The following is a 12,866-nucleotide window of genomic DNA, read 5'->3' on the forward strand; positions in this document are numbered from 1 at the left end:
TTGCGGAGTCTTTTTAGTCTGCCGCACCTCCACCAGGTACGGCACAAAATGACTCACTCAAGGGCGATCTTTTAGCCATAATTCAATGACCGAGATCTCCTCAAGGGTCTCAGCAAGACAGCAAGACAGCAAGAAGAGTAACAACACAAGAACAGTCCGACAAGGACAAAGGGAAGGACAGAGGCTTATATATACACAGAGGCAGGGCCAATTAAACTTAGGTGAAACACATGAGGACTGAGGATACATTCACCGACAGGAAGTGAAGACAGAAACAACACACAAGAAACAGAGACTACAAAATAAAGCAGGAAACAGAAACAGAGTGTAAACATGAAAACAACTCAAACAGAAAACAGAGAACAGAATTAAGCCTGACAAATACAATATAAATTGCCAGACTGTTACACTTAATACCAAAACTCAGAATAGCTTCTGTTCCTAAACTGATTTGAGTCCCGGTTAAAAAATATTTATACTGGAATTAAAAAAAGTTAAATCCAGAAGTTCAGAAATTCTGGTCTATGTCCACCTATCGATCAATCCAATTTTATTTGTACAGCCCATATTCACAAATCACAATTTGTCTTATATGTCAGAATGGAGGTGATGCTTTAGCCATGCATATAGTTTGCAATGCATGTGAAGCAGAAAATGGATTTCTTAGTTAGAATGCATAACAGTAAATGGTGTTGTCTTTTCCTCACCAAACACTAGTGATTGTTATTGTGAAGGAGTTAAGGGAAGTTAACTTTGGTATCCGTGGTAATAAGAAACAGATTAATGAAAAACAAACTTTGGCCGGTGACATCAGCGCAGCAGCAATGTTAAAAGGCCGCCCATCCCGGAGCGACAGACTTCAGCTGCATGGAGAGGAAGAAATTCGCACAGCCCACTGAACTCCCCACTATAGTTCCTGAATGTGAGTGCCTGTTGTCTGTGTCAGTAGCTTTGACAGATATCTGTGTATTGAATTTGGTATGACGCTGGGTAATATTTTTCTGCAACATAGACTCAAATGTTTTATATACCCATAACCTTTGGTTAAGCTATAAGCTATGAATTAACCCATAACTCGTAAAACTCTTCCTTGCAATATTTTCTTTCCAGAGAATTCTACTGAAAGATGGACAACGAAACGGCACTAACATTCACAATGAGTGTATACGCTGTCATGGAAAACTACAAGTATTGGCTGTTTATACTATTCCTCCTGCTTTATCTGACTATTATCTTTTTGAATGTACTGCTCATTTCTGTCGTACACCAAAACAAAAAGTTGCATCAGCCTATGAATGTGTTCCCGTGTATATTATCCATCAATGAAATATACGGCAGTACTGCATTGTTACCCACAATAATGGCTGTGCTCTTATCTGAGATACATGAGTTAAGTGTACAGTGGTGCATTGCTCAAGTCTATTTCCTGCACACATATGCAAGTGCTGAGTTTAGCATTTTAGCAATTATGGGATACGACAGGTATGTTGCCATCTGTAACCCACTGCAATACCACAGCATCATATCTAATTCAAAGACAGGCAAGCTTGCTTTACTAGCAGGCATGTACCCAGCTGTTGTGTTCGGAGGTTTCTACTCACTGACCATCCGGTTGAGATTCTGTGGGAAAGTGCTGCCGAAAATGTACTGTGTGAACATGGAACTGGTCAAAAACTCCTGTTCGCCTGCACCGTACATAAGCATTGTGGGACTTGTATTTATTCTATTACTCGTTGTGCCTCAGATCCTGGTGATAGTTTTCTCCTATGCACAAATTTCAAGAGTGTGTCGGAAGTTGCCGAGAGAATCTCAACGCAACGCTCTCAAAACTTGCGTCCCACATTTACTGTCATTGACAAACTTCACAATCGCTTCCTTATTTGAAATTATCCAAAGCAGATTTAACATGAGTCATATAGCTATTGAGGCACGCATCTTCCTGTCTTTGTACTTTATCATCCTTCCGCCCATTACCAACCCTGTGCTGTATGGGCTCGGTACTCAAATGGTCAGAGTTAATCTACTGAAACTGTTTGTTAGATATAAGATGCTGCCAACACTGTTAGCAAAGGCAGTTGCTGTAGCTTCAGTATAGACTATCCTCCTCTTTCTTTCTTTGATAATTTAGGTTTGAGTCTAATCTGTAATAAAATATGAATAGTTTCAATAGAAATGCTCAGTGAGCATTTATATCCAATGATAATAACTTCTGTAATATGTTCTATATTGTCATTTAAAGCTATGGTTTCCATACGAAAGTGGAAAACAAAAATGCATATTTCATATTAGAAAATGAGGGTATTGCTAAAGTTGATGATACTAATTGACTTGGAGTTAACTCGGATGTATCAGTAAATAAATATAAAGGCATAAAATATCAAATTCACTGTTTATGATTGTGCATTTTAATCATCAGTCACTGTATGAAGACTTGTTTTGGCTATGTGTATGTTGTTTGCATGTTAAATACTGCTTGGATTTAAATTAAAACAGTTACCGGGTATTATGAACACAAACTGGCAAAAGAAATGTTTTCAGGATGATCAAAATGTAACTGATAAAAGGTACTTTGTCAAAATGTGACAGCAATAACAAGTCATCGCAACCGCTCCTGAATTTTTTTCTCAACCTTCTTTTCATTCCCGGTGTAACCTCCCTGCACTTTTCAATTTTATCAAGTTTAATATTGTGAAATCAAATACTTTTTATATCAACAATAATACACGTGGGAAGCAAATGTATTTGTCCTATTTACGTGAAATAAATGACAATGTGACTATTCTAATTTGTGACTTTGTTTCATTAGCATCTAAACCATCCCATTTATATATTCATTTAAATAGAAAAAATTGTTCGAACAGACAGTTTTTTATTTCACACTTGATACATGTTCAACCAATAAGATCACCTGTTTCTTCCCAATCACATGACATCTTGGTCTACCAAACAACTATCAAAACACATTTATATATGTCTAAATAAATCAACCACGACTACAGTTGAATCATAACAACTCATTTTTACGGTGGCCCTGAGAGCTCAACGCACTGCAACTTTAGAAAACACATGCAAGTGGCCAAAACACAAGCAAAGTAAGAAAACATATTCAGCAATTTGACAACAGAACACATTACGCACAATACAACAAATTGCAGAAACGCCCTGCAAATACAGGAAAACAGAAATTTTTTCAGAGGACTCCTAAAAGTGATTTTGCTGCACAGTTTGGAATTTTTAAGGCGCTGTCCGTCAGTGATTTTGGAAAATTAGCTAAACTCTACACGTTTTTGGTTTATTTTAATAAATAATCAACTTTATTACTGCCGATGTCTACTGTCAACCCTCTGAGACCCACTGGGCCATATACCATTTCAAATATCATGTTGTCTTTAGAGTGTCATGACTCCTCATGACGCTGGTTTGAGCTAGAGACGTGACGTTTTTTCCTGTTACAACTGAATACACAGTGCTAACAAGCAAGCCCCTGTTTGTGAGTAATTTACAGCACTTAGCATTCACATTCTTCCTTTTCTCCAGGCAATGTATCGTCCATATTGTGGAACCGAATTTGTTGGACGTATGGAAACACCCTCTATCAAGCTCTGTAGTGCATGAAGTTAAACACATAGTCTCACACTGTTAGTAGCAGGTACATCGTAGTTTGTTATAATTAAACATCTGCAGTAACATCTACAGCAGCTGCAGCTGAAGGGAAAGCTTGTGCACAATTCCTGACAAGCATCTGATGTTATTCACTTTATCATAAAATGAAAGAAGCAACAAGGAAGTCACATAGGACATGTGCACTGAAAAGAAAAAACACCTGCAGCATTTGGTGGGACTCAAAAGGGATTCAACTATTTATCTTAACAATTGAGTTGAATTTTTTATACAGACAGTATAATATACAGTATTCTCTAGAGGATATGGTTTGGGAGAGCACTAATGTCTGCTTTTTAAATGAATCTGACCATTTGTATTACCGTTGTGGTTGATCTGTCATTTTGTATTTTGGGGTGGGAGTTTGGCTAGTTAATTAGCAACTCCTAATTAGTTATTAGTTCATAATGTTTCACTTGATTCCAAACAAAAGCGTATGCAGGCATTTATAAGAAAGCAGAAAATTAAGGCAAATAACTGGTGTAATGGTTATCACACAACCCTAAGATGAATACACACAGTAGTTACTTTGCTTATATCACTAAAAATACTAAACCTAAGCCCCTGTGTGCAAATATGTGTAGGTTTTTAAATTGTGACAAATTTTATATTACAATGGTCATGACAAATCAAAACATAACAACAAATCACAAATGGCACAAATAAAGGTAGTTTGAGGATGCAAGTGGAAAAGCCAAAGTGACAATTGTATTCCGTTTATTCACTTTTCATAGATATTGCACATATGTATGCCAATAAGTTAATTTGGTTTTGTAATGTGAAGTACATAATGCACAGTGAACTCCACACATCAATTGTGTTCTGTTTAGACGACTACATAGTTTAAAGCTTTGTGTTCAGTACTGTCGCAATGCCTTTCGATGTGTGTTCATTTACCGAGGGAGACCAGGAAACAGCTAGACGGAAAAATATGCTCATTAGCGGTCAGTGTCTTACATCCCATTGGAAGCAATTAGGATGTGCTTCATAATGACAGTGAGACCAGAGTTGACCTGGGCACAATACCTGGGGAATAAATGACCATGTAAACATGTGTATCTATATATACACTTGTGTTAACATGCATATATGGTTATCATGAATATTTTTGCAAATAAGATTGATTACAAAAATAAGTGAAGCAATTCCAATAGGGTCATCGCACGTCAGTGCTCGGGCCCTAAAAAAAGAACGGGGTCAATAAAAAAGAATCGATCTTAATAATTAAACAGGAGTTATGCGATATGCCAGTTTCAGAGATAACATGAAAAGGATAACCCTCCAGATTACAGACACACACTTAACATGATTTCATGTATAACTCTTTTCATAGCGGTTCAGCTGTGTATGGTTTTGAAAAACAGAACCAGTCATCCCTGTCCTGTCTCATATCCCAATTTGCCTCAAATGGCTTAACAAGAGTAAAGAAATAACAATTAACAGGGGTAAAACAATTCAAAAACCATAGAGAGAGCCGCAAGTTAAGGATCCTTCTCCTCCACATATGCATGCAACAGAGCACGTTAATAAAAAAACTATATTTACAACATTCAAGAGAAAAGTCTACGTAAATATAGGTGTATCAATGTATTTATACAGAAGACAAATGTCTGACAGCAATGAGAATAGTAATGTTATGTTGGCTTAAAACGTAAGACCCTAATTTTGGCGCAAGCATTTGAGTTGTTTGTATTCACATCATATCATTTTATATTTTGTTTTTTTTGTATTGTGTTGTATTTTACCCTTTGCTGCATTTCGCTTTGTATTTCCTGTTATTGTACTGCACTTTGATCGACTGTAAACCTGCGTTGACTTGCTCTAAGTAAATAGTACAAATAAATTGTGTGTCCTTTTTTTTTATTAGCAATATTAATATCAATAAAGCTTAAAACCTTCAGGCCGCTTCTTTGACCATTATAACTTCATGGTTGATCAGATAAACAGAACTGCGGCCATTTTACAACTCATTAGGTCAAAGGTCAGGAATATCCCATCTCTGGGTGTCAGGTCGATGTGTATAGATGTCTGTGTGAAACACTGAGGATTGAGAATATTTAACATTTATTCTATATATTCTATTCTATAATGCAGTGGAGGGCCAGAGTTGGAACTAACTTTAACATATTAACCATCTCATCAAATATGTTACTTTATCTCAAATTAAGTTTCAGTTATTTGCTTTGCAGTGAAGAAAAAGATTCATGCATGCAACACCCTCACTAATTACAACCGTGAATAGCAATGAGTTGACGTATGATCACCTGACTTACTTCCATGTGGGAAGAAGAGTACAGGATAAAAGGCTGCTTGCAACAGTTAAACACAGGTGGGTGGGGGGGATCAGTGTACAAAGTGCAGCACCGTGCAGCATATTCTGTATTCTGAGTTGGTAAGAATGAACAATTCCTCTGAAGTGACGTCTTTTATTCTGTCTGATTACTACGGCATGAAGGACCTGAAGCCGCTGCACTTCTGCATGTTCCTGATTTTATACATAACTATTATTGTTGAAAATGTTGCATTGATTTGGGTGGTCTATCGTGAAAAGCACCTGCATGAGCCGATGTATTTGCTGCTGTGTAACTTGGCTGTGAATGGTTTGTATGGAGGCAGCGCTCTGCTGCCGGCGCTGCTGAGCATCATGCTCTCCCACACCTATGAGATATCTCTGTCGCTGTGTCAGACGCAGATCTACGCCATCCACACGTTTGCCGCCATTGAATTCACAATTCTCGCTGTGATGAGTTACGACAGATACGTGGCCATTTGTCATCCTCTGCCATATCATGCGATCATGTCACAGAAACTTGTGAAACTCATCATTTTCATGTGGCTGTTCCCGTTGCTGGCGTTTTTAACAGTTTTCATTTTCACTCTTCAGCTGAGGTTTTGTAATAGATCCATTGAGAAGGTGTACTGTGCTAACTTCCTCCTGGTGAAACTTGCTTGCACGGATACCTCTGTTTTTAACATATTATTATTGTTATCTTTAGGTGTCTACACATTACCACAGCTTATCATGATATTTTATTCATATGCACACATCCTAAGGATATGTGCGCTGTCATTCGGCAAATCCGGGTTCAAAGCCTTAAGGACTTGCACGCCGCACCTACTAGCAATCATTAACTTCTCCATCGGGTGTTTTTTTGAAGTAGTACAAAGTCGATTCAACATTAGGAACATGCCTTACGGAGTAAAGTTGTTTTTATCTTTGTACTTTTTGATATTCCCACCCATCCTTAATCCAGCGATCTATGGTTTGGGTATCCGAAGCATAAGGGTGCAATTGTTTAAGCATTTCAGCAGAAAAAGTAAGCAAGTGCGAATGATGTAAAGCCAAGAGGGCTGTTGTTATTGTGCAGTGAAAGAGTGTCCTGCTCGGGGCCAGTAAGACTGGGGCCTCTGGTGAAGAAACATGACATGTGTAATCTCCTGCTGTTTAATCTCATTTGCAGAGCAGACCTGCCGATGCACAGAAAAACATGTGGACTGTTCTTAATGCATGTCATGCCTCGTGAAATTACCGAAGCATCAGCAGGCTGCAGCTCAGGCTTTGTGATATGAACAGTAATGTTCTGAGTTTTCTGTCGGAATGTCTTATCTTCCACGGACCATGACTTATAATGCAGAAGGGCTGTAAACACACACTGTCTCACCTGTTTTGACCTAAATATACGATATAGGCCTGTAGCACTGAAATGTTGAAAACACATCTTTGTCTTTCATTGTCCTGTCTGCACTTCAAACTGTTAAATAGGACTGTTTGTTTACTTGTCTTGGTTGATAAAGTGTTTCAGTTATGAATAAAAGTGGTGATGGAAATCTAAAGTGTCTTGCTTTTTTAGAGTTGGGATCATGATGATGAAAGTGTGGGGGGGAGGGAGAAAGAGGTTGTGAAATAATTGAAATTATGTTGAATTTTCCTTTTTTTCGTGCAATGGAGACCGAACAAAAACTAGCAATAGATAGTTAATGACTTTCTTCCGGTTTATAAATGTCCTCTTTTCTCCCCTGTGATTATTGTTCAAACAGAAATGTCAGCTGTAAAAGAGAGAGAGTGAGGAACAGGGTTGTTAGAGCATGAAACACCACTTCACTCATTAAAACACGATGTATAAAGAGTTTAAGTACAACACTATCATTTCAAGTGTAAAAGATCAACCGACAATATTATTTGGCATTTTCAGTATTTTATGTGCATGTTAATGAATCAATAGGATTATTAATAAATTCAATAAATCATTCAAAAATAATGTTGTAAAGCCCATATTCACAAATCAAAATTTGTCTCATAGGGTTTTAACAAGGTACAATATCCTTTTCTCTAATCCTCGACAAGAGTGAGGAAAAACTACCACAAACAAAAACTATTCACAGGGGAAAGAATGTAGAAACCTCAGAGAGAGCGACATGTGAGGGATCCCTATCCCCAGACGGACAGAAGTGCAATAGATGCCACGTGTAACTGAGAACATCAACAACATAACAGTAACTACAATATTGACTGGAAGAAACAAATTAAAGTAGAGAAATTGTTTTATTTCCCCATACATACTGTCATGCAATTTCTTATGCATATACATTATATATACACACATTTGCGTGAGTGTGTGGTATAGGTATTACTTATGTTGGGGATTTGTCTTTTTTATGGGGACAAAAAGCAAGTCCCCATAAGGGGACAATATGATGTCCTCTGAATTCATGGAGACACAACAACTGTGTGTGTGTGTGTGTGTGTGAGTGTGTGTGTGTGTGTGTGTGTGTGTGTGTGTGTGTGTGTGTGTGTGTGTGTGTGTGTGCACTCATATTTCTTACTTTCTGAGGTCCAGTGACGTGGCAAGGAGCACACCAACGGTAAGGGGCCCAAATGCCATGTTGTGTCCACCATTTTGGGCCCCGTTTATTGCTTTAAATGAGCTGAGGAGCCGTGTGTGTGTGTGTGTGTGTGTGTGTGTGTGTGTGTGTGTGTGTGTGTGTGTGTGTGTGTGTGTGTGTGTGTGTGTGTGTGTGTGTGTGTGTGTGTGTCTGTGTGTTTTTGTGTGGGTGGGTGTGTGTGTGTGTGTGAAGTACCTTAAATATTTGTGCTGCCAGTGTTTGACAGGCACTCACATGGTAAACCTCATGAAACCTAATGGCTGTTTCTCTGAGCAGGCACATTCCGTGCATAATGGTCACTCAGACTCCTCTTTTGTGCACTCCCCTACCGCAGCTGCAGTCTCTTGTCTGATAGTTGGGTTCTCCACATGGAGAAACCTCTGGTAGTTTTGGAATAAAGGGTATGGCAGAAAGGTAATTCAGGTTAGTGACAATAATGTGTTAGAAATTCTTGGTTGCAACTGCCAAATACAAATGAATGGTACAGCTTTACAAAAGGATCAAGATTCATAGCGAGTCTGTGAAAATCTGAGACTGCAGTAAAATAGTCAAGCAACACAGGTGCTTCAAAATATTTAGAGATGTTCATCCAAAGTATTTTAAGTCAAAGTAGAGCTATGGCAATGGCAATTAAATGGAGCGATGGTTGGAGCTAGTTCAGGCAGCCATCTCAGGCTGTGCTGCTCCAATCATGTGACTCACATCATGTGACACACCTCACTCTCGACAATCATCTATAATAACCACCCACCCTATTAGGCGGTCTATTTAAGCAGAGAAAATGTCCCATCACTCCCTTTGCTTGCCCCTCTGCTGCCTCAGTATTACTGCCAGTTGCTTCAGCCCCTCCACCACCTCAGCATGCACCTGTAGCACCCCAAAGGTGGGTTATAAGTATTTGCTCATCCCTCTCATCATATTTATGTAATCATATCTGGGGGATTGACTAAGACGTCTGAGGATGACATATCTGACTCACTTGACATGTTTGTGTAGTGAATTTAAACGACAAATGCAGCACCAGAACTATATGTTCTGTCATCATGGAAAAAGCTCTTTATACCTGTCTTCCTTTATGATTAGTCATGCGTTGCCATGTTGTTAATGGAAATGGGAATAAAGTCCTAATATCTTCACACACATCCACATTTTCTCATGTATACATGCCTACACAAGGGAGAAGTGGCCTCATAAAGTCTCTCAGAAGATCCATGGATCACATTGAAGTTTCTTTGCATACCTGCACATAGTCTTACCATAAACTCTTGTTCTTTCAGATTTAGACTCACGCCTTGAACCTTGCAGATGTGAATTGGTGCTACTATTTCACCAAAGAGCCTCATGACAGGAACCCTGAATTACCCACCCCCATTCCACAGCAGGAGGATCACTCCTTCCATTAGCATTGGCATAGTGCCGAGTACAAATGTGAGATCAGCGGCCATCAGTTGAGATGACGACACATGTCATAAACGCAATGTTTTGCCATCAATCTCGGGGCCTAACCACCTCAGCAGCAGATGGAGACCCAGCAGGAAGGCATAGCGCATGCCCTTAGTCTCCTGTTTCACCACAGAGCGCACACGGCGGGAGTAAGAGGGGCCAGAGCTGTAGGTGAGACCCGGAACCGAACCTCCTGTGGATACAGCTCTGGATAAAGTCATAATAGCCTCCATGATTAATTAAAGACAAATGTATAACATTACTGCTGTGTAAGACAAGAAGTTTGTATTTAATTTGGATAGTCAATGGTCTTGCAACCCTCTAATGGGGGTTGTATAATCATCATAGACTGTATATAAAATTCATCATGAGACCACCTACTGGTAGCCACAGGTAAAACTGTTCCTCAACTACAAGATGTGCAGTTACACGCAAGTCACTGGAGCTGTTGAACAAATGTTGTATGTCCACCACCTATGGCTGAGTATCTGACCAACTCATTTGGCACAAATCATTCTCCGACTAATAATGCATACAAGTAAGCTTTTGTTCTGCTGCTAAGACAAATCTCAGTTCTAAAAGTTAGATTAACGATTTATTAACGTTTCAAGACGTACATCAAGGATGAAGGTCAAGTATTGTTTTATACAGTACATGACAGTTTAGTGTGGAGCGGATATTCTGGTACTCTAGTACCCATGAACAAGTCGATACTGCTTTCAAATTCATGTTCTCCCAACGGCACTGAGAAACTATTAGTTCATGAGAAAACTCTGAGAGCACAGGAACATTAAACTAAAAAGTCTATCTTGCCATCAGCACCAGAGTGTGTGCAGATACTTAGACTAACGGCATGAGATTAAGTGTGCTTAAGGTATTCCAACCTTAAGCACACTTGCTATTATCTTTAATGCTTTAGTTCTGTTCTTTAATGTCACTACATTAATACAGTTACTGTGTTTTATAATCCAGTAAATCGACAGGAGATGACTTTGAAGCAGCACATTATCATTATGTGTGTCTGTAGTGTATAGTGTCTGTGATTGTGGTGCTTGATGCAGAGGTCAGTAAAGAGGCTTCACTGCCCTCTTGTGGTGAATATATATGATACTGTGCCCAAAGTGTTTTGTACTATGTTGGTCTTGGTCTACTTGAGGAAGATTGTGCACTGAGATAAAGAACCAAGCAAAAATAATAAACTGAGAAAAAATAAAGACATGGGACACTGACAAAATACGGATGGAAAGGATACTTGTATATAACAGATTTTTATGAATGAAAGGAATCTAAATCCAACATTCCCTTTAGGATCAGTAAAGTATCTATCTATCCATCTATCCATCTATCCATCTATCCATCTATCCATCTATCCATCTATCCATCTATCTATCCATCTATCCATCTATCTATTTATCTCTTTTATCTATTTATCTATCCATTTATCTATCTATCTTTAATAAGCTGAAGTCAAAAGATTATCTGCAACCACAATCACCTTCTGTCAATCAGGAAGTAACTGAACTCTGTACTAAGCCTTTGTAAAAATAGATAAAAAAAAAACATTTTAAATAGCAAAATGTCACTTGCTGTATTTATTGTTTTAGTCTTAAAGTCTGTTATGCACTGATGTATGAATATAGGATGTGACTAACGTGCATCTCTATGTGTTTGGGCCTGACTCAGTGCAGGAGTCCTTGTTCTTTGCGTTTCTGGAGTGAAACGTACCCTGGAGGACGGCAGCAAGTTCCTTGTGGTTTCAGAACCACACCACCCTTTTCACATTTAAAAAATAACAGCATTGGAAATAATTATTCCTACTTCACCTTTCCAAGTTTATTCTGTGTTTTTGAGATTCGCTTTTAAACATCATAGTGTGTGTTTCCTCTAGACACCAGTTTTCAGATGAATAGACCCCCCCCTCTGTGTAATTATGTTGATTATTACACTGACCATATCCTATAAGAAGGCCCGAGGCTTTGTACAAACCAGGAATGGGTGTTTCATGTTTGAATATTATTATCATCCTGTGAGGGCAGTATACCTCAGCTGCCTGGAGGGAGGAGAATGTAAAAATTAAACATGTTACAGTGTGTCTTATGTGTGCCCGTGTCATTCTTTATTTAATAAAAAAAAAAGAAAAACGTATCTACAATGTGGCACACTTGAGAAATGTCAGTCAATTTCAAATGGCATGGTAATGTGTTTTAGTTATGCAAAGCATGCTTGTACATTAAACACTCAATAAATACAGTTCTTCCTCTTTCTGTGGTGAACACTTCAAAAAAAGAACCTCTCTGGGGTCAAATTGGAAAATAGGTCTCAATACACAATGTGGTAGAGGGGTGGACTCACTGAGAAATACAAAACCGTTTTACAAACAATCAGGTAGACGGCATGCATACAAAAATAGACGACTAATCTCATCATTCCTTTGTGATTTACAAGATTACTTCATTATTGCCTATTGTTTTATTTTTGTGCCCTTGTTTGGAGGAAGAGCTTCCTTTCTACGTCATCCCTTGTCTTTCATGGAGAAGTACAATGTACATTCACAATCACTGAGGCACAGAACTTGTTTTACTATTTGTATACTGTAAGTACCCCAAGTCACTGTTGCTGTAGCAATGTAATATTAAATATATATATATATATATATATATATATATATATATATATACACATATATATATACATATATTTATAGGTTTATATGTTTAACACCCTGTACATCCATGGAACAAACGTACCCAATATTCATACACACATGCATAACAACATTTTGTGTACATCCAAAATAGCTTTGTTACCAAATCCTGTTATTGTCAAAGCCTTTCAGAGCAGCTGTACACGACTCCCCTGCATGTTGTTGCAGTGACGGG

General features: G+C 38.4%; 2 protein-coding genes across 2 annotated transcripts; both read left to right on the forward strand.

Moving 5' to 3' along the window:
- The first annotated feature begins 1,126 nt into the window (after positions 1-1,126).
- On the forward strand, positions 1,127-2,095 carry LOC128457639 (olfactory receptor 52D1-like). The gene has a single exon (XM_053442422.1). The coding sequence runs from the start codon at positions 1,127-1,129 to the stop codon at positions 2,093-2,095; it is 969 nt and encodes a 322-aa protein (XP_053298397.1).
- A 3,963-nt stretch (positions 2,096-6,058) lies between these two features.
- On the forward strand, positions 6,059-7,000 carry LOC128457431 (olfactory receptor 52D1-like). Its single transcript, XM_053442113.1, has one exon. The coding sequence runs from the start codon at positions 6,059-6,061 to the stop codon at positions 6,998-7,000; it is 942 nt and encodes a 313-aa protein (XP_053298088.1).
- Positions 7,001-12,866: the final 5,866 nt, after the last annotated feature.

This window comes from Pleuronectes platessa, chromosome 15 (genome assembly GCF_947347685.1).
Source record: "Pleuronectes platessa chromosome 15, fPlePla1.1, whole genome shotgun sequence".
NCBI classification, from domain to species: Eukaryota; Metazoa; Chordata; class Actinopteri; order Pleuronectiformes; family Pleuronectidae; genus Pleuronectes; species Pleuronectes platessa.